At 46.0% G+C, this 20,082-nt stretch overlaps 1 protein-coding gene across 1 annotated transcript in view; it reads left to right on the forward strand.

The window, feature by feature from the left end:
• Nucleotides 1-20,082, forward strand: part of ABCA13 (ATP binding cassette subfamily A member 13) — a 353,566-nt gene that overhangs the window by 63,407 nt on the left and 270,077 nt on the right. The window contains exons 16-19 of the mRNA XM_027538443.1: nt 2,012-2,176; nt 3,066-3,243; nt 7,688-7,827; nt 19,215-19,328. Coding sequence (XP_027394244.1) covers nt 2,012-2,176; nt 3,066-3,243; nt 7,688-7,827; nt 19,215-19,328 — 597 coding nt within the window. The remainder of the gene's footprint in view (nt 1-2,011; nt 2,177-3,065; nt 3,244-7,687; nt 7,828-19,214; nt 19,329-20,082) is intronic.

Here is a 20,082-nt window from a genome sequence, read left to right on the forward strand (position 1 = left end):
TCCAAAAAAACTTTTTTTTTGATCTGGACCATTTAAAAATCTTTATTGAATTTGTTGCAATATTGTTTCTGTTTTGGTTTTATGGCCATAAGGCATGTGAGATCTTAGCTGTCTGACCAGGGATTGAACCCACACCCCCTGCCTTGGAAGGCAAAGTCTTAACCGCTGGACTGCCAGGGAAATCCCATGACAATCTTTTAAAAAATTTTTTAACCTTTTAAATTATAGTTGGTTTATAGTATTGTATTAGTTTCAGATATATAGCACAGTGATTCACTTATACATACATGACTATTTTTTCAGATTCTTTCCCCTTATATGTGTGTGTTCAGTCATTTGAGTTGTGCCTGACTCTTTGCGACCCTGTGGACTGTAGCCCACCAGGCTCCTCTGTCCATGGGATTCTCCAGGCAAGAGTACTAGAGTGGGTTGCCATGCCCTCCTCCAGGGGATCTTCCCAACCCAGGGGTCAAACCCAAGTCTTCTGCATCTCCAGCACTGCAGGCAGATTCTTTACCACTGAGCCACCTGGGAAGCTCCATTCCCCTTATAGGAAAGGGGAAACAACCTTATGGATTATTACAAAACATTGAGTAGAGTTCCCTGTGCTAAGCAACCAGTATTGCCAAAGGCTGTTCTAGTCCCTGTGGCCACATCAGTGACCACGACAGGCAAAAATCCCTGCCTCCATGGAATTTACATCCCCAAACCAAGAGGATGCCATGCATAAGTCAAGTGTAGAGCATTCAGTGGTGACGGCACAGGTGGGTCCCAGGATAAGGAGACACTGACGTCTCTAAAGCACCCAGGTTGCATTCCTGGCCCTGATCATCCAGCTGTGATGCTGTGGGAACCCTTGCATCTCTCTGAACTCAGGTTCTTCACCCACAAAACCAGCCCCAGCACACAGCCTGCAGGGGCAGGGAGGACTGGAAAGGATGTGTGCTGTGACCTAGGAGGACTGGAAAGGATGTGTGCTGTGACCTAGGAGGACTGCAAAGGATGTGTGCTGTGACCTAGGAGTACTGGAAAGGATGTGTGCTGTGACCTAGGAGGACTGGAAAGGATGTGTGCTGTGACCCAGGGAGGCAGTGGATAGATGGAAACTGTCTCACACGTAACAACTATCTCATTTTGACTCTCTTCTTAAATTTCCACTCAGGGCACCCCAAAGACAGAAATATTTTTTTTAGACTAAAAAAAATGTTTTTTAGTTCTATCGTTTTTGCTGTTGTTTTCCAATTCATTAATTTCTGCTTCTATCATTATTATTAAATGTTTCCTTTTTTGATCTCTTTAGGGGTAATTTTGTTGCTCATTTTCTAACCTCTTAAATTGGATGCTTAATTATTCAATTTTTTTGTAAATGTAAGTATTCAAGGTTAAGACTCAGCCTTTAGATACAGATGCAAACTATTTTGGGCTTCCCAGATGGTACTAGTGGTAAAGAACCTGCCTGCCAATGTAGGAGATGTAAGAGATGCAGGTTCCGTCCCCGGGGTGGAAAGATTCCCTGGAGGAGGGCATGGCAACTCACTCCAATACTCTTGCCTGGAGAGTCCCATGGACAGAGGAGCCTGGTGGGCTACAGTCCATGGGGTCACAAAGAGTAAGACACGCCTGAAGTGACTTAGCACACACGAACTGATTGTTTTATTTATTCATTTGTTTGTTTATGGCCACGTCGCAGGTGGGATCCTAGGTCCCCCACCAGGGATCAAGTCCTTCCCACGTGCAGTAGAAGTATGGAGTCTTAACCACTAAACTGCCAGAAAAGTACTAGAAAGAATTTTGAAAGTGGTTTGAATTTTAACAACAGGTCCCATCTGCCCCTGCTTTACGTGCTGACAATCCCGGTGCGGTAGAGTGTGCTCCAGAAATGGAGCCGATAGAGAGGACCTCACAGGGCACAACAGAGGTGTCTCCCAGGCTCAAGAGGATAAAATCCAATAACACTCTTCACTCCCTTCACTGTCCAGCGTTGGTTACGTCGTGTTGTGTTTCTTTTGAGACTCTGCTTCCTGCTGAAGCCAGTAGCCTGCTGAGGGCCCTGCTGGACGTCGTGTCCAGCCTCAGCCACCTGCTCCCCAGAGCTGGCCGCGTCCTTGAGCGCCTTCCCGCATTCCTCCATGAATTTAAGATCACTGCTTTGCTGGATGCACCCGACTTCCAGCAGGTGGGTGTTTGGTCTTGGCCCCGAGAAAGGTGTGGACCCTCTGTGTCTTTGTGTTTGCTCCTTTGTTTTTCTTTCTCTTTCGAAGTCTGAAATGTGCATTGATGACCAAGCATGGGGCTGAGGGGACCTCTTAATGGTTCTGGAGGCAGCAGTGTTATGACATCGTGATGAAGAGCAAAGCCTGGGGTGTCCTTCAAAATCCGAGGAAGCAGACTCCAGGGAGGCACATCCATCCACGCATGTGTGTTTTCTGTGACCTAAGAAATCACAGAATTGATCATCCACACAAATGAGATTCCAGGGGCTTTTTTAGCTTCTCAGAGAATACATTGCTTTCAAAAACCTCAATACATTTATTTGCACACAAATAATTGGGTTACAGATTACGTATTGCAAATACAAACACAAAGTCCAGTGAGGTTAGTATCCTGAGGTTTGTTTTGCTTGGACTCTGTCTGTCTGGAATGAAATGGTGGGGAGGGGGCTGTGTGGGGGCCTGTTGAGTGGGAGGGGCAGGATGAGGGGCGGGTGGTGTGTCCTTGGACCTGCCTTGGAGGCAGTACTCGGGTTGGTCATCAGCTGAGGGCTGCTTTGATGATCCTCAGGCATCTGGGAAATTTGGTTGTAGAGACACATATTCATACTATTGGTTAGTCTGAGTTAGTGATATTTATTGAGTAATAATTTATGTGTGTGTATGACATTTGTCTCTTCAAGCATATAGACTAGCAAAATCAAGGACAGAAAAGACTAAAGCTCAGATACTGTATTTTTGACGTGGTGACAGTCTTCTGTGTTCCTTTGGAGGAGGGACTGCAGGCTCAGGAGCCTTTGAGGGAATCACTCTAAGCCACTGTTTGCCTGGGACTTATTTTTCTTTTGTTCTCAGACTTCACAGAGTAACCAGGCCAGAAGTTCAGCCATTGGTTCTTTCCAGTCTTTGATGAAGATGGTTTGCAAGGACCAAGCATCTTTCTTTAGCAGCTCTGACACCTTTCTTAACTTGCCTAGAGTTCATGAACTCTTAGGAGATGACAAAGAGAAATTCAACATTCCTGAAGATTCAAGTAAGAAAACAGTAATCCATATGTGTTTAGATTAATTTGCATTTTGATAATTAGCCCTGCTTTGTACAAGATACTCAGTCTGTGTGGAAATTGGGAACATACTTGCCAAGAATTTCCTGTTCCACCGTCCAACCTGTATCCTTCGTTTAGTGTAAAGTCAGTAAATGCTGGTCTGGCAGTTGGCTTTGTAAGACCCCTGCACCCTTGAGCACATGCTAATTCTGTTGCCTGTGATGCCATGGAACTGGGTCTTAAATTCTGGTGCACCTGAAGCCCCAGCCCTTTGGGATCCCAGGATAGCTAGTGACAGTGAGAGGTCCGGGTTTCGGTTCCTGCAGGATGGCTGTCTCACAAAGCCTGGAGAGCTGTATGTGGCCTCCTACAAACTTGCCTTCTAGATCAAGCTCAGTAGCAAATAACGGCAGAGTTAAAAGTGATTTCCTGGCCCTACTTGAAGTGGATGCATTTTGATTAGAAAGACAGACTAAGGGTAAGCGTGCTGATAAAGGTTTAGACTGTTCAGTCCCACCAACAAGTGGGGTGTCTTCGGTCCAGTGACTTCACGTCTCAATCATGTTCATCTTGTGTTTAACATGGAAACTTCATACCTGCCTCCTAAGGTTATTATGAGAGGCATTAGGAGTGACGCCTGCTAACTGCTGAGGACCGTGCTCTAGTGTGTCCTAGTGTATGAATTACTCTTCCATGCTTCCCAGCAAGTCAGCGGTTTAGGACACACACACTCATCATCTCATAGTCTGTAGGGGCCACAGTCTGAGCACTGACTAGCTGGGTCCTCTGTCGGGACTGACAAGGCTGCAGTGAGAGTGTTCTTTGGAGGTGGTTGTTGGTAGAACTCACTTTCCTGCAGCTGTAGGAGCCCTGATGGCTGCATCTTTAAGGACAGCAGTGCATCTCTTTGACAGGGGGGCTTCTGGACTCTTTTAAAGGGTTTGGCTGATGGTTCAGCCAAGATAATCTCCCCTTTGACCAACTCTGGATAACCTGACCATGGGTGTGTCCACACAAGAAGGCATGTGTGCCTTGAGGCCATCTTAGACTTCTGTCTGCTGTACCCAAGAAGCCTCTTTCTGTACTTGTGCCTGGGATGGATGGAGGTGTTGATGGGTCGAGGGGAAAGGAGAGTGTTGGACTGTGTAGAGGAGGAGCTGCAAGGTTCCTGAGAGCTGCCTAGAGACAGGGTGTTGGTGTGTTCATCAGCTGATGGGTAATTGGGTGGCTGTTGAACAACATATAGTGTGGCAGTGTAGATACACATTAAGGCTACTAATGTGGATACTTTTGTTGTCTCCTATACTAATCCTCATTTCCTCTTTTTTCTTGCATATGGGTTTTTTGACGATTATTGATTTGTTTATCAAATCCAGTCATTCAACCATTTATCCATCCATTTATCCTTCCATCTTTCCAACTATGGATCCATTCATCCTTCCATTGATCCATTGATACAGTCATCCATCCACCCATCAGTCCGTCCATTCAGCCATCCATCCACCCATCCACTCATGTATCCATCCAGCCATCCATTTATCCATCCATCCAGTCATTCATTCACCTAACACCGAGGACCAGTCTTTCTGGGTTCTTTCATACATTTATTTCAGATGATTATCCCACTAACCATAGGAAATATTAATACCTTCATTTTTCAGTTGACATGATAGAAGCTCAGAGAAGGTTAACTGACTTGCCCAAGTTCACACAGCTCCCAAGTGGCAGATGTCAGGATTCTTGGTTTCAGATTTCTCTTTATGTTCATATTCTTATATGTTTTCCAAGCTAAAAATTGCCACCATCTATATTAAGCTTATAATTTCAAGTATAAGTTGTTAAAATATCAGTAAGAAGGATAACCTCTATACTTAATGCTATAAAAGTCATTATGGAATCATGTACTTAATTTATATTTTGTGAAATTATTTCTTTCAATTTTATTGTGTTTATTTAATAAAAGGAATTCGCTTTTATTTTCAAATGGGGAATTTAGAAAGATGAAACTAATAGTGAAAATTATCATAACAGTAATTTTCATACACTGGGTATTACAGATAATGGTATCAAAGCTAAGATAATATTTTCATTTTAAATATTCTCTTTGGGAGTAAAAGAATGGGTTATACTGAAGCATTTATCACTAGCTTAAAACCTTTAATATTTGATTACTAATATTATCATGGTAAAGGTGCCACCTTGATTAGGTACCTATTGGTTTTGTCAAGTAAACCTTCCATTGAAAGCAACCAGCACCACAGCAGGTATGAGTGCCATCACAAGGAATTGATATTTGGTGAAAGCTAGGCTCTTTAATGGAGAAGGCAATGGCACCCCACTCCAGTATTCTCGCCTGGAAAATCCCATGGACAGAGGAGCCTGGTAGGCTGCAGTCCATGGGGTCGCTAGGAGTTGGACATGACTGAGTGACTTCACTTTCACTTTTCACTTTCATGCATTGGAGAAGGAAATGGCAACCCACTCCAGTGTTGTTGCCTGAAGAATCCCAGGGATGGGGGAGCTGGTGGGCTGCTGTCTATGGGGTCGCACAGAGTCGGACACGACTGAAGGACTTAGCAGCAGCAGCAGCAGGCTCTTTAATGTAACAAAAGTAGTCAGTACCTCAATAGTTAGTCAGTAGTCAGTAGTAGCAACAGTTCTTCATAAATGCAACAAAGGAAAGCCTGTAGCATTTCATAAAGCTAAATCTTTAGGATTATGAAAAAGCCTGTAGCATTTCATAAGAAAAACCTAATTCTAATCTTGATACTGTGACTGTTGAAATGAAAATTTTCTAGATTAAACACCAGATGCATTCCTTTTACATCACTGTTTTCATTTTCAAGTGTCTTTGTCATTATTTGGTAGCTTTACTGATGATTTAGTTTAAAAATGTGAAAATCATATTTCCTTTTCATTCAAAATATCGATGGGAACAAAGTTTTGAGAAAAGAACTGCCGAGGACCAGCCCCGGCTGATCCAGGGTATTCGAAGGGGAGACGGTGTCGGCGACCTATTCAAATGGTAATTAGAGATATAAAGAGTAATAGAATGAGGATAGCTCAGTAAGAAAATTCAGTGGAGAAAAGAGGCTGAGTAGCTTGGTTTACGCGGAAAATCAATATAACCCGTGACACCAGGTTAGCTCTGACCACGGAGGCCGCAGGCGCCCTCTCGAATAGCGGAAGGTGCCCCACCTTAGACACCTTCTCGAGTGGGTCTTAGAAGCCCAGGCAAATAAGTGGTCGCAGAGGATATCCACGCTCCAGATGGAGACTTCAGCCGGAAGTTAAAGGAAAGAATGACACGGGGAGACCAAGCATTGGTGAGCAAGGCCCCTAGCTTTATTTTTAACAGGGGCTTTTATACCCTAAGTTACACATAGAGGATAATAGGGGATGCAAAGTCAGCAGTCTTTGATTCTTATCAAAAACCAGGGTTTCTTTCCTGCAAATTTATCGTATACAAATGGTTTAGGTGATTTACATAATCTTCTGGCCAGAAGGCCTACTAACATTTTATGACTCTTGACAAGGACTTATCAACAAAGACTTATTTTCTCTAAGAGTAATTATTTTAAGGTTTGGCGCCATCTTCCAAAGATAAAATTGCATTCCTATAGGGCGGATGTGTAATGGGCTTACAACAAAGGAAAGAATTTATTACCTTAAGGGTCTAAAGTTACTAACACCAAGGCCACTACTTATTTTTTCTATATACCAACTATTAATTAATACACATTCAAGGATACAATTCAGGGGATGTGAAAACTTGGCAACAAGCATTGACTCATCAATGAAATCCTTTACTAGTTTATTCTGACAGTTTCTAACTCTCTGAGAGGCTCTAAGCTATTTGAATATCTTAAGCTTCCCGTGCCTCTCGAGGCTAGGAGACTGTAAACAATCGTATGCATAGCTGCAGGAGTCCGGGTAAACTTGTCAGGCGAGTTAGAGAGCCATCTGAGGGGTTTGGATTTAAACACTCCTAATTGCCCAGGAACTTTATTAATTGGAGCTGTAAGTTAACTCTTTGACAGAGAGAGAGCGAGATGGTGGTAGGGGACAGCCCCCAGTAAAGTCAGAGGTGAGAGCACAAAGCAATAAAGTAGGCAGACTCTGGTTTTTTTGGGGGAAAATGCTCGAGAATATCCGGGTGGACTCCTGAGGCTCGATCCCGCCTTTGCGTATGTCGAGCCTCCTTCCTCATGACCTTTGTCACGAGCGGAATGCCTCACCAGCTCCCGGCAAAGAACTGCTAAAGACAGGGACCAAAAAATTATTTCTGACCTGACTGCCCCAATTCAGAACTGAATCATGAAAAAAATATATAAACCACTCATTTGAAAATGAGGTGTCATGGCTATATAAGTGAATTCTCCTGTTATCCTGTATCATGAGTAACACTTTTTTTTTTTTTTAATGGTGACAGCACCATTTTGCTTGAAGCTTTATCAGGAAATTCTGCAGTCTCCAAATGGCGCTTTGGTGTGGTCCTTCCTAAAACCTGTATTACATGGAAAGATACTGTATACACCAAACACTCCAGAGATTAATAAAGTCATTCAGAAGGTGAGTGTGACTGAATAAGTGTGTTACAGACCGTACAAGAAGTGCAGTGGGGAGCAGGCTGCTAAAATATTTATCATGATTGTTGTATAGCTCGTATTACACACAGTTTTCTTATGTTGATGACAATTCATTTTGCTTTTTGTTTTGTTTTTTTTTTTGCCTGTGCCCTTTGTTGTTGAGCTTAGATGTGCTGCATCATTCTCTCAGGACATCTGGGGGGAGGAGGTGTTATTTAGAGTAACTAATGCAGGGGGAACAATTAGACAGAAAGAAGGAGGCCGGTCAGGTGGTCCCAGGAGGATGTGGAGAATAGGTGGGCACCTGGTGATGAAGGGAGAGTCAGACCCTGTGTTTGTGGTCTGGGTCTGGTCGTGTCGTTTCTCAAGTTGGTGGTGAGCCTTTGGTGCCCTCACTTTCATTCCTTGGTCCCCGCCCCACTCCGCCTGATGGCAGGCAAGCTCAGGTGAAGAAGTAGAGAGCTTCCCTGGAGGAGTTTGGGCATTGCACAGCTCTGCGTTTTTCCTTTCTTAGGCTTCTTACCTTCTCGTGCATGCTAAATTGCTTCAGTCGTGTCTGACTCTTTGTGATCCCATGGACTGTAGCCCGCCAGGCTCCTCCATCCATGGGATTCTCCAGGCAAGAATACTGGAGCGGGTTACCATGCTACTGCAGGGGATCTTCCTGATTCAGGGATTGAACCCGGGTCTCTTATGTCTCATGCATTGGCAGGTGGGTTCTTTACCACTAGCGCCACCTGGGAAACCCCATTCAATTCAGGATTTATCATTGGTCATATTTACGCTTTCTTCTGAGATGATGGTGCTGTGTTTTCCTGCAGTCTCATCTTTTTTTCTGATAGTGGCTTATGAGTCCGCAGACACTTTTGAGGGGCTTCAGGAAGCCATGGGGCCTGTCAGACCCGAGGAGGAATCACCAGTCCTATTAGTGCTGAACTTCCAGGCTTCAGATGCTACTCACAACTTAAAAGCTGAAAAGTTAGTGGTGGTCATCCAAGCAGTTGGGTTATTTTGGGTCCAAGTAGGTTTTACAAGTTCATGTTTCCTTTCCCTTACGGCTGCCATGTGGAGTCTCTTTCCCACCTGTGACTCAGCTCAGGGGCTGTATTTGCCACTGTTTATTCTGATGGGGAAACAGTGGCTGACTTTATGTTTTTAGGCTCAAAAATCACTGCAGGTGGTGATTGCAGCCATGAAATTAAAAGATGCTTATTCCTTGGAAGGAAAGTTATGACCAACCTAGACAGCATATTAAAAAGCAGAGACATTGTCAACAAACGTCTGTCTAGTCAAGGCTATGGTTTTTCCAGTGGTCATGTATGGAGGTGAGAGTTGGACTATAAAGAAAGCTAAGCACTGAAGAACTGATGCTTTTGAACTGTGGTGTTGGAGAAGACTCTTGAGAGTCCCTTGGACTGCAAGCAGATCCAACCAGTCCATCCTAAAGGAGATCAGTCCTGGGGGTTCATTGGAAGGACCGATGCTGAAGCTGAAACTCCAACACTTTGGCCACCTGATGTGAAGAGTTGACTCATTTGAAAAGATCCTGATGCTGGGAAAGATTGAAGGCAGGAGGAGAAGGGGATGATAGAGGATGAGATGGTTGGATGGCATCACCGACTCAATGGACATGAGTTTGGATAAACTCCGGGAGTTGATTATGGACAGAGAGGCCTGGTGTGCTGCGGTTTATGGGGTCACAAAGAGTTGGACACGACTGAGCAACTGAACTGTGCTGATTCTGAACGTGCTTGATAACTTCTGCTTTTATCTTGAGAATGCCCATTTGGAGGGGTATTTACCGAAAGCCTGGGCTCTCACAGTGAAGTGACGTTAATCTACACGGGCGTCAGGCGTTCATCCTTTCAGGCCTGTGCTTCAGAGGGGCCTAGAGCCAAAGCCAGTGTTATTCAGATAATCTCAGTGCATTAAGCTTTTAAGGACTGTGGGTATTTTAGAAATTTCACAGAAAATGGCTCTATATCACAGCTTTATTTTAACTTCAACTTAAAAAATTCAACAAAAAGTTATTATTGTTATAGTGAATATTATTACACATAATATCATTGATAACAATATTATATGCACTATAGTATTATATACTGGGCTATATTCTGCACTGTAACAGCTAGTGTGACCATCCTCTTGTTGAAGAGCTCACCCTGCAATGGGGAAAGAGAAGACAAACATCTGAGGAAATAACCCAGAAATAATGTGATGAGCGATTCATTCTGAGAGCAGTGTCCACAGGCTTCCTTCCTGGTCTGTGGGTCAGGGTTCAACCAAGAGAAACAGCAGGGAGAGTTAAGAGGAAGCTTCCTCTTAACTTGATACCACTGTATCAAGGTGCTAGGGTGATGGGCCGGTCAGTGATGTGAAGAGAATTTTAAAGCAAGAAGCCTCTCTGCTGGGCTAGGAGGGTGTCCGAGGAAGGGACAAGACCGGACGTGGCCTCCAACCAGGGTTGGGGTCCCGACCTCCCTGGGGAGAGTGTGGTTCTGGCCAGCTGGGTGGCCAGGTTGCCCAGGAGCCTTCCTGGTATGGTTTCAGGGGCATCTGCGTACTGGGGGCTGGAGAAGGTCTACACTCGGTGACTCTCAGTGAGGTTGGACCAAGCCAGGCCTGGGGGCATCATCTGCATCAGGGAGTCGTCCACAAGGAGGTGCCAGGCCAGCAGCAGCCCCTGCTGTTGGAGGAGAGCCTGGAAAGGTGCTGTGTGCGGGGGGCCAGGTGCACGGGAGCTGGGTAACCAGGAGGCTCTGGAGGCAGCTGCCTGCTGGGTGGGGACTCCACAGTGAGGTCAAGAGGAGAAACCTCTGAGGGAGCCTCTGCGGGGAGCCGCCTGTCGGGGTCGGGGACTCCACAGGAGATCAAGAGGAGAAGCCTCTGAGGGAGCTTCTGGCAGGTGCCGCCTGCCAGGGGGAACTCCACAGTGAGATCAAGAGGGAGAAGCCTCTGAGGGAGCCTATGGGGGAGTCGCCTGCCAGGTGGGGACTCCACAGTGAGGTCAAGAGGAGAAGCCTCTGAGGGAGCTTCTGGAAGGAGCTACCTGCTAGGGGGGGACTCCACAGTGAGGTCAAGAGGAGAAGCCTCTGAAGGAGCCTCTGGAAGGAGCCACCTGCTAGGGGGGTACTCCACAGTGAGGTCAAGAGGGAGAAGCCTTTGAGGGAGCTTCTGGAAGGAGCTGCCTGCTGGGTGGAGACTCCACAGTGAGATCAAGAGGAGAAGCCTCTAGGGAGCCTCTGGGGGGTAGGCGGGGACTCCACAGTGAGATCAAGAGAAGAAGCCTCTGAGGGAGCTTCTGGAAGGAGCTGCCTGCTGGGTGGAGACTCCACAGTGAGATCAAGAGGAGAAGCCTCTGAGGGAGCCTCTGGGGGGAGCTGCCTGCCAGGTGGGGACTCCACAGTGAGATCAAGAGGAGAAGCCTCTGAGGGAGCTTCTGGAAGGAGCCGCCTGCCGGGTGGAGACTCCACAGTGAGATCAAGAGGAGAAGCCTCTGAGGGAGCTTCTGGAAGGAGTCACGTGCCGGGTGGAGACTCCACAGTGAGATCAAGAGGAAGAAGCCTTCCCAGCAGCCCTCCAGATCTCTGTGGCAGAGCCTCATATCGAAGCAGCCAGCATGGGCCAGCCCTGCCCTTCAGACCGGGCCTGAGTGTGGACTTGGAGCGGGGGGATGACCAGATACCCACATAGTGGGTCCTGCGTGGGCTTCTTCATCTTAGGGACCTGGGGCTCCTGAGGGATAAGGAGTTCCCACAAAGCTCCTGGAGAAGGAAATGGCAACTCACTCCAGTATTCTTGCCTGAGAAATCCCATGGACAGAGGAGCCTGGTGGGCTACAGTCCATGGGTTCATAAAGAGTAGGACATGACTGAGCATGGTTGCACATGGAATTAAAGTACAAAGCTCATCAGCTCTTAAATGTTAAGTCTCAGTTTATCAAATATATATTGAGAGGAGGTGGAGGGAGAGATACTAGGGAGGAATCCCTGCTGGAACCTCATCCAGCCCTCACACCCACAAGGAGTGTTAGCAGTGACCTCACTCACTCCTCGGGTGAGTCTCAGGGGCTAGTCAGCATGGCAGAATCTCTCAGCAGGGGCAGTGGTGACTTCTGAACCTAGGTCTGTGTGTCTCCAAGGCCCATGTTTTGCTTCTCTGTCACACCTCACTGTATCCCTACCCTAGGATGCAAGTGCTAGCACAGCAGCTCTGTCCTCAGAGGAGTGTGTTGTGGGCAAATGGGACACGGATCCCCAGCGACAGCACCGGGCAGCAGGGTGGGGAGCAGACTGCTTCCCACAGGATGGGTGGTTATGGGAGGTCATGGTAGGGGAGGCTGGTCACTGCTGGCCTTAGGGCTTCTGATGGGGTGAGGGGCGGGGGTGGGGGCCGTGTGGGTGGACACCCATTCCTGCTTCTGCACTCAACACGTTCAGATGCAGATTGAACCACGTGCTTCTCCAAGGTTCCAGGAACCATCATAGTCACTTTCCCAGATCCTCTCTCGTTCACATCTCAGAAGAACCCAGTAGGGCAGGTGCTTGTTGTTTGAAATCATTGAGTTGTGTCTGACTCTTTTGTGACCCCATTGACTGTAGCCCACCAGGCTCCTCTGTCCATGGGATTCTCCAGGCAAGAGTACTGGAGTGGGTTGCCATTTCCTTCTTCAGGGGATCTTCCCGACCCAGGGACTGAACCCACATTTCCTGCATTGGCAGGTGGATTCTTTGCCACTGAGCCATCAGGGAAGCCTGCGGGTAGGTGCTACTAGGTCCATTTTACAGATGGAACATAGTGAAGGCTGGTGAGGTTTACTCTCCCATACTGATTAGCTGGTGCATGCATGCTCAGTCACTCAGTTGTGTCTGACTCTTTGCAACCCCATGGACTGTAGCCTACCACGCTTCTCTGTCCATGGGACTTTCCAGGCAAGAATACTGGAGTAGGTTGCCATTTCCTCTCCAGCGGATCTTCCTCACACAGGGATCAAACCCATGTCTCCTGTGTCTCCTGCCTTGCGAGTGAATTCTTTCGCTGAGCCATCAGGGAAGCCCTCATTAGCTGGTACATGGAAGCATATTGTGGACTCCATAGCTAAATGCTTTTCACCAGCTGTATTTACAGTGTTAGGTTGTCATGTGGGAAAGAGCTTGTACCCTGCAGCACCCTTTACTATTATCAGCCTGGGACACTAGATTCCTGATCAGATGCTCTGCATGATTTTATGCCTGTGTGTATTGGTGCGTGGTGTTTATGCACCTTCAGCACGTAATTGCCTTCAGGGGAACTTTGGGAGGATGAGAATCAGCCTCACAGGTTACAGATGGAAAGAGGCTACTGGTGTTTTAACCATTAAATGGACATAAAGCCTGATGATTAAGTAACTGAATAGAAATGAAAATTCTGCTTTCTGCTGCTTGTCAAAGATGAACGATGTCCGTGAGGTGGGAGCCTCCCAGGACTGGAGTCTGTAAGTGAACCAGGCACAGGCTGGAGGCGCATGCGCCCTGCACACAGGACTGTGTGTGTGCACAGAGCACTGTGGCCCCAGGAGGCAGCGACTGTCCCTGGGGAGCCCCTCGGAGGGAACAGAACTCGCACTCATTCGATGTCTGACTGCAGGCATCAGATCACTCATCTGAAAGTAGGTCCTCAGCGTTCACCCCGGAAGGAGATTCTCGGGTGGGTGGAAGTGTTCAACATGAAACATTTTATCAAAATGCAGCAAAGTTGCCCAGAGAAAAAGTAATTACGTTTACGAATAGACTAGTTTGAAGTAATCCCTTGTAAAGCGGCAGTCCCTTGAGAAAGCAGCATCAGTAGGTCTGGGAATACACTGTTCTGTGAAACCAGATAATCCCCAGCCCCGGAGATGCATGCTGCTCCCAGAGACCTCGGATGTCTGTGTGCTGTCATCATTTTGTCCTCAAGTCCAAGGCCACGGGTTAATTAAGGTGACAGCTGTGAGATGGCTGAGCCAGGACAGACAGCCAGCCAGCCACATCCAAGCACCATGAGAGATGATCACCTTCAGCAGGTTGCTTTGTAAACCCGGCTTCAGAGCTGAGATGGTTTGCTCAGGGTCTCTCCACAGTCCTTGGCCAACCTGGCCTCCAGCTCATGTCCTTTGACTCAGAAACCTTGTTCCTCCTCCAGGTCCCTCAGGCCTCATTCCCCTTAGAAGCATTAGGCAAATATTCTGAATGCTGAGGAGGGAGCAGGGTGATGTAAATAAGAAAATAATGAGCAGAAAAAATAAGTCCACAGCTAAGATCTCATGCTGAGATCCAGTCACCTCTTTCTTTCTTTATTTTTGTAAAGTCAGAATTAACTGCAAGTAAGACAGGCTATTTTCTAAAACCAGCAGTTATTAGGTGATTGATAGGTGAAAAGAGAACCCAAGCAGTTTCTCCCAAGGAGGTAGAAGTGAAGATAAGACTTGAGGCTGTGGCATTTCTGAGAATTGTGCCCACTTCCAGGGGGGGCTCTGAGCTCCGAGCCTCCCGGTCTCCCTACAACCGTCTGAAGGTTTTGTTCAAGTTCTTGATTCTGTAAGTTTTCTATTTCACCAGTTTGGGGAAGTTTTCAGCCATTATTTCTTCTGATAGCTTTTCAGCCCCACTCCTATCTTTCTTGGACTCAGATACAAACATGGAACCTTTTGTTATTGTCTTACAGGTCCCCAAAGCTCTGGCCGCCTTGTCTGTTTTTTCCTCTTGCTCATATTGGTTGATGTGTAATATCCTGTCCTCAAGTTCACTGGTCCTGTCCTCTGTCGTTTCTACTCTTCTACTTGAGGTCATCTGGCAAATTTAAAATACTTTTTGTTACGGCGTTTTCCAGTTCTGTACTGCCCTGTGCTTATCTGTCTTTCTAATAACTTGTATTTTCTTGTTGAGATTTTCTGCTATTTAATTTGCTTCAAGATAATTTTGAATTGCTTGTTGAAGCATTTCTATGATGACAGCTTTAAAATACTTGCCAGATCGTTCCAGCATCAGCTTTGTCTCAATATTGGCGTCAGTTGACGGCTTGTGAGTTCTCTGGTTCTGTGTGCAGCAGGCGATGTTCGGTTGTATTGTGGGCATTTTGACTGTTGTGTTCAGAGACTGTAAGAAATACCTTTCATTTTTGCAGACAGTCTGTTGTTTAGGTTTAACACACAGGTCTCAGCCTTGTTTGTAGGCTGTGACTCCAGGGACGTCTAATCATCACAGGCTTTGTGCTGTTATTTTGATCTGCTCGGTTCATCTGGTGCCCATGAGGCTTCCAGTAGTTTCCAGTCCTGCTGCCTGAAGTGGGGAGGGCTTCTCCAGGAAGTCTGTGCCTTTGCCTATTTCACTGGAGACCACCAGTTTGTTCTCTGAATCTCTGAGTGTGTTTCTGTTTTGTTTGCTGATTTGTTTAGTTTTTTATGCTAAGTGAAATAAATCAGAGAAAGACAAGAACTTAAATGTGGAGTCTAAAAAAAAAAAATGAAACTAGTGAATATAACAAAAGAGAAGCAGGACTTTCCTGGTGTTGCAGTGGGTAAGAATCTGCCTGCTGGTGTAGGAGACATGGGTTTGATCCCTGGTCCGGGAAGAGTCCGCTTCCTGTGGAATCGTAGTTGTTGTCTGTGGAGAGACTAAGGCACAGCTAAACCCATGTGCCTCAACTGCTGAGCCTGTGCTCTAGAGCCCGAGAGCCAAAAGTACTGAAGCCAGGGTGCCAGAGCCTGTTCTCTGCAACAAGAGAAGCCACCGCAATGAGAAGTCTGCGAACAGCAGTGACGATTAGCCCCTGCTCACTGCATCTAGAGACAGCCCGGTGTGCAGCAACAAAGATCCAGTGCAAATAACAGTAATAAAAAGACAACCCTTAAAAAAAGCAGCAGACTCACAGATATAGAGAGCAAACTAGTGGTTGTCACTAGGGAGAGGGGGTAGAACAGGGGCTGGGGAGCAAGAGGTACGGACTCTTGTGTATGAAATAAGTTGCACGGGTATATTGTACCGCATAGGGAATATAGCCAGTACTTTATAATAACTAAAATAGAGTATAATCTTTAAAAATTGTGAATCACAATATTGTATACCTGTAACTTATATATACTGTATAGCAACCATACTTTAATTAAAAAAAAACAAAACCAGAAATGGTCTTCAGATGTGCAGACTCAGCAGTGGTTTTCCCCTTCCTGTGATAACTGGGCCTGTTATCTAGCCCTTTCTCTGCTCTGAGTTCCGAGTCCTCCCTGGCTTAGATCTCTTGCATCTGTCTTGATTGTCTCTGACTTGTCCTTTTCCTTCTTTGTCTCCAGCCTCCTCTGAGGGCTGGAGTGGGGTCTGTGTTATGGCTCCAGACCAGTCCCCAGGCTGTCCCCTTTGCTTTGACTCCGAGCCTGTGCTCAGCCTCTGGGTTGCACCTCTTCCTGTGGGGTCGTTCCCATGTCATCACGGCCTCCTCACCACCTCCTCTGTGCTCCTGGATGTTTCTTGAAATACACAGTAGTTGCTTCATACATTTTTTTCCTGTCTTACCCTAAATCAGTTCCAGATAAAGACCTTTATTCTGATGCATACACTGGCCTCGTCTTTTGAATAGAAGGATCTCTTCATGTGCCCCTTGGTGTTTCCCATGCTTGCTCATCCTTAGGAACAGAGGCTCACACTTACCCACAGACGTCATGTGGGTCCACACCTCCCAGGGTCATGTGAAGGCAGAGGGGAGGCGTATGGACAGGCTGCACCTCCCTTTATGGCTCAGACCCCAGCAGCCGAGCAGAGGGTGGGCACACGTGCAGGGCGGGGAGGGCAGTAGGCGGCAGAGGCAGCCATGTGCTGGTGAGCGCTTCATCCTGTCCTGGACTCCTGGTGGGAATTAGCAGCAGGAGCCCCTCGCTTCTTTCCAGCCCCTGAGCTGGCGTGACCTGTGCCCTTGTGACCTCAGAGGTGTGTGGTTGGACTCCCAAACCCTCTTTAATCTTATCTCTTTGCATTTAGACTGTTTTTGATATAGAAATATAGTAATGTGGCCATAGGCATCTTCATGGGACTTTCCAGGTGGCTCAGTGGCAAAGAATCCACCTGCCAGTGCAAGAGACGCAAGGGATGCGGGTTCGATCCCTGGGTCAGGAAGATCTCCTGGGGAAGGAAATGGCAACCCACTCCAGTATTCTTGCCTGGGGAATTCCATGGACAGAGGAGCTTGGCAGGCTACAGTCCACAGGGTTGCAAAGAGCTGGACACGATTAAGTGTGCACACACTCACACACACACACACACACACAGAGGCATCTTCATGGGTATAGCTTTGTATTTCATTTCAATTATTTCCTTAGGACAGTATCCTTTTATTTTGAGAGAAAAAGGCAAGGAAGTTTTTTGTAGGTCAGTGACTATGAATATTTTTTATGATACCAAATTATTTTACAAAACCCATATGCTCATTTGCTCTGCCAGCAGCAATAAATAAATAGAGTTTTGCACTACTGGTGATAATGTAAATTAATACAGGCACTATGGAGAACAGTACGGGAATTCCTTAACAAACTAGGAATAAAACTACCATATGACCCAGCAATCCCACCACTGGGCATTGTTGTTCAGTTGGTAAGTCGTGTCTGACTCTTTGTGACCCCATGGACTGCATCGTGCCAGGCTTCCCTGTCCTTCACCATCTCCTGGCGTTTCCTCAAACTCATGTCCACTGAGTCAGGGATGCTGTCTAACCATCTCATCCTCTGACATCCTCTTCTCCTTTTATCTTCAGTGTTTCCCAGCATCAGGGCCTTTTCCATTGATATGGCTCTTCGCAGCAGGTGGTCAAAGTATCGGAGCTTCAGTTTCAGCATGAGTCCTTCCAGTGAATACTCAGAGTTGATTTCCTTTAGGATTGACTGATTTGATCTCTTTGCTGTCCAAAGGACTCTCAAGAGTCTTCTCTAACACCACAGTTCAAAAGCATCAATTCTTTGGTGCTCAGCCTTCTTTAAGGTCCAACTCTCACATTCATACATGACTACTGGAAAAACCATAGCTTTGACTGGATGGACCTTTGTTGGCAAAGAGATGTCTTTGCTTTTTAATGCCATCTAGATTTGTCATAGGTTTCTTTTCAAGGAGCAAGCGTTTTTTAATTTCATGGCTGCAGTCACTGTCTGCAGTGATTTGGGAGCCCAAGAGGATAACATCTGTCACTGTTTATACTTTTTCCCCTTCTATTTCCCTGGAGTGGCTACCCACTCCAGCATTCTTGCCTGGAGAATTCCATGGACAGAGCAGCCTGACAAACTACAGTCCACAGGGTTGCAAAGAGTTGGACGTGACTGAGTGACTAACACTTTCATACTACTGGGCATATACCCTGAGAAAATCACAATTCAAAAAGATATATGCACCCCAGATTTCATTGCAGCACTGTTTACAATAGTCAGGACATGGAAGCAACCTAGATATCCGTTGACAGAGAATGGATAAAGTTGTGATACATATATGTAATTGACTACTACTTAGCCATAAAAAGAAATGAGTTGAGAATCAGTTGTAGTGAAGTGGACGAACCTAGATCCTATTATACAGAGTGAAGTAAATCAGAAAGAGAAAAACAAATACTGTAATTAATGCAGATATATGGGATCTAGAAAAATAGTACTGACGAGCCTATTTGCAGGGAAGAAACGTAGACACAGGCTTAGTGAACAGACTTGTGGACACAGCGGTGGAAGGAGTAGGTAGGATGGATTGAGAGAGTAGCATTGTAATGTAAAAACATTACGCACCATGTGTAAAATAGACAGCTGGTGGGAATTTGTTGTATGACACAGGGAGCTCAAACCGGCGCTCTGTGAAAACCTAGAGAAGTGGGATGGGATGGGAATGGGGAGCGAGGCTTGAAGAGAGGGGATATATATAGTTATGACTTATTTGAGTTGCTGTATGGCAGAAACCAACACAAAAAAAGCAATTATCCTCTAAATAAAAAAAATTATCCTCTAATTAGAAACAGTTTTGCTTTCTCCTAAATAGAGTTGGGTATCATAAACCAGATCATAGATGCTAGTTGAGAATGTATGGTTGAGGAGGACGTGTGGGCAGATGTTGTCTTATTTAGCCAGTGTATACTGGAACATTCATTCTTAGAGTGACCCGTACCCTGGAGACTCCATGGTGAACAGATGGGCAACGTGCAGTGGAAGGAGCCTGGAGGAAGGGGCACTGGCACGGTCACCTTATCCGGTGACGTGTGGCCTTGGAAGATCTTTGCTCTGATGGCCAAGTTGCACACAATGTGTATCTCCTTGTTGTGGCAGCCACAGGGCTGGAGGATCTGCCCAGTGCAACACAGCTGAACTAGAGACACACCCTGATGTGCTTTATTTTGCAGGTAAATCATACTTTTGATTTTGTGGGCAAGTTGAAGACTTTGTCAGAAACACTGCTGAGTGCGTCCAGCATTTTTCAGAGCAGCGGAAACGGCCAGATGCTCCACCAGCTGCAGGTGAGGGGTGGCTCCTTTGCCACCAAAGGCTGGGAGACCCCAGGTGTGTCTGCAAAACCAGAGGTCTCCTTCAGAGGGCGCTAGAGAGTCACCTGCGGCTTGGCTTTGCCGGGTGACTAGTAATGTTGATGTAAAATTGGATAAGTGAGAAAACTTCTTGTAAATGATCAATTGTTTTGCCCATGTAAGATCTTACTGCTGTGAGAATGATCAATAATTCATGAATATTTATTTGTGCTTTAAATTCCATATTAACTTAAAGCTGTTTTTTTTTTTTTTTTTTTTTTTTTGAGCAGAGAACGGTTTATTTCAGGGCCATGCAAGGAGACAAGTAGCTCGTGCCTTGGTCTCAGTTTTTTATTGGAATATATTTGCTTTACACTGCTGCATCAGTTTCTGCTGTACAGCAAAATGAATCAGGCATACATATACGTATATCCCCCCTTTTGGATTTTCTTCCCATTGAGGTTCCCGCAGAGTATTGGTGAGAGTTCCCTGTGCTATACAGTAGGTTCTGTTAGTTATCTATTTTATACATAGTTATCAGTTGTGTATATATGTCAATCTAAATCTCCCGATTCCAGTTCATCAGCCCTGCCAACTGAAAGCTTTTTGGAAGGTTTGCATGCTTTTGAACTGTGGGCCTGTTAAACCCTTCATTCCCTAATATTCTGTATTGAGAACATAATGTATTCCAAAAAATCATGGACTTTAGCTTCAAATGTCTCAACCTCTTCAGAGAAGGACAATCACT

Source organism: Bos indicus x Bos taurus, chromosome 4 (genome assembly GCF_003369695.1).
Source record: "Bos indicus x Bos taurus breed Angus x Brahman F1 hybrid chromosome 4, Bos_hybrid_MaternalHap_v2.0, whole genome shotgun sequence".
Classification (NCBI taxonomy): Eukaryota; Metazoa; Chordata; class Mammalia; order Artiodactyla; family Bovidae; genus Bos; species Bos indicus x Bos taurus.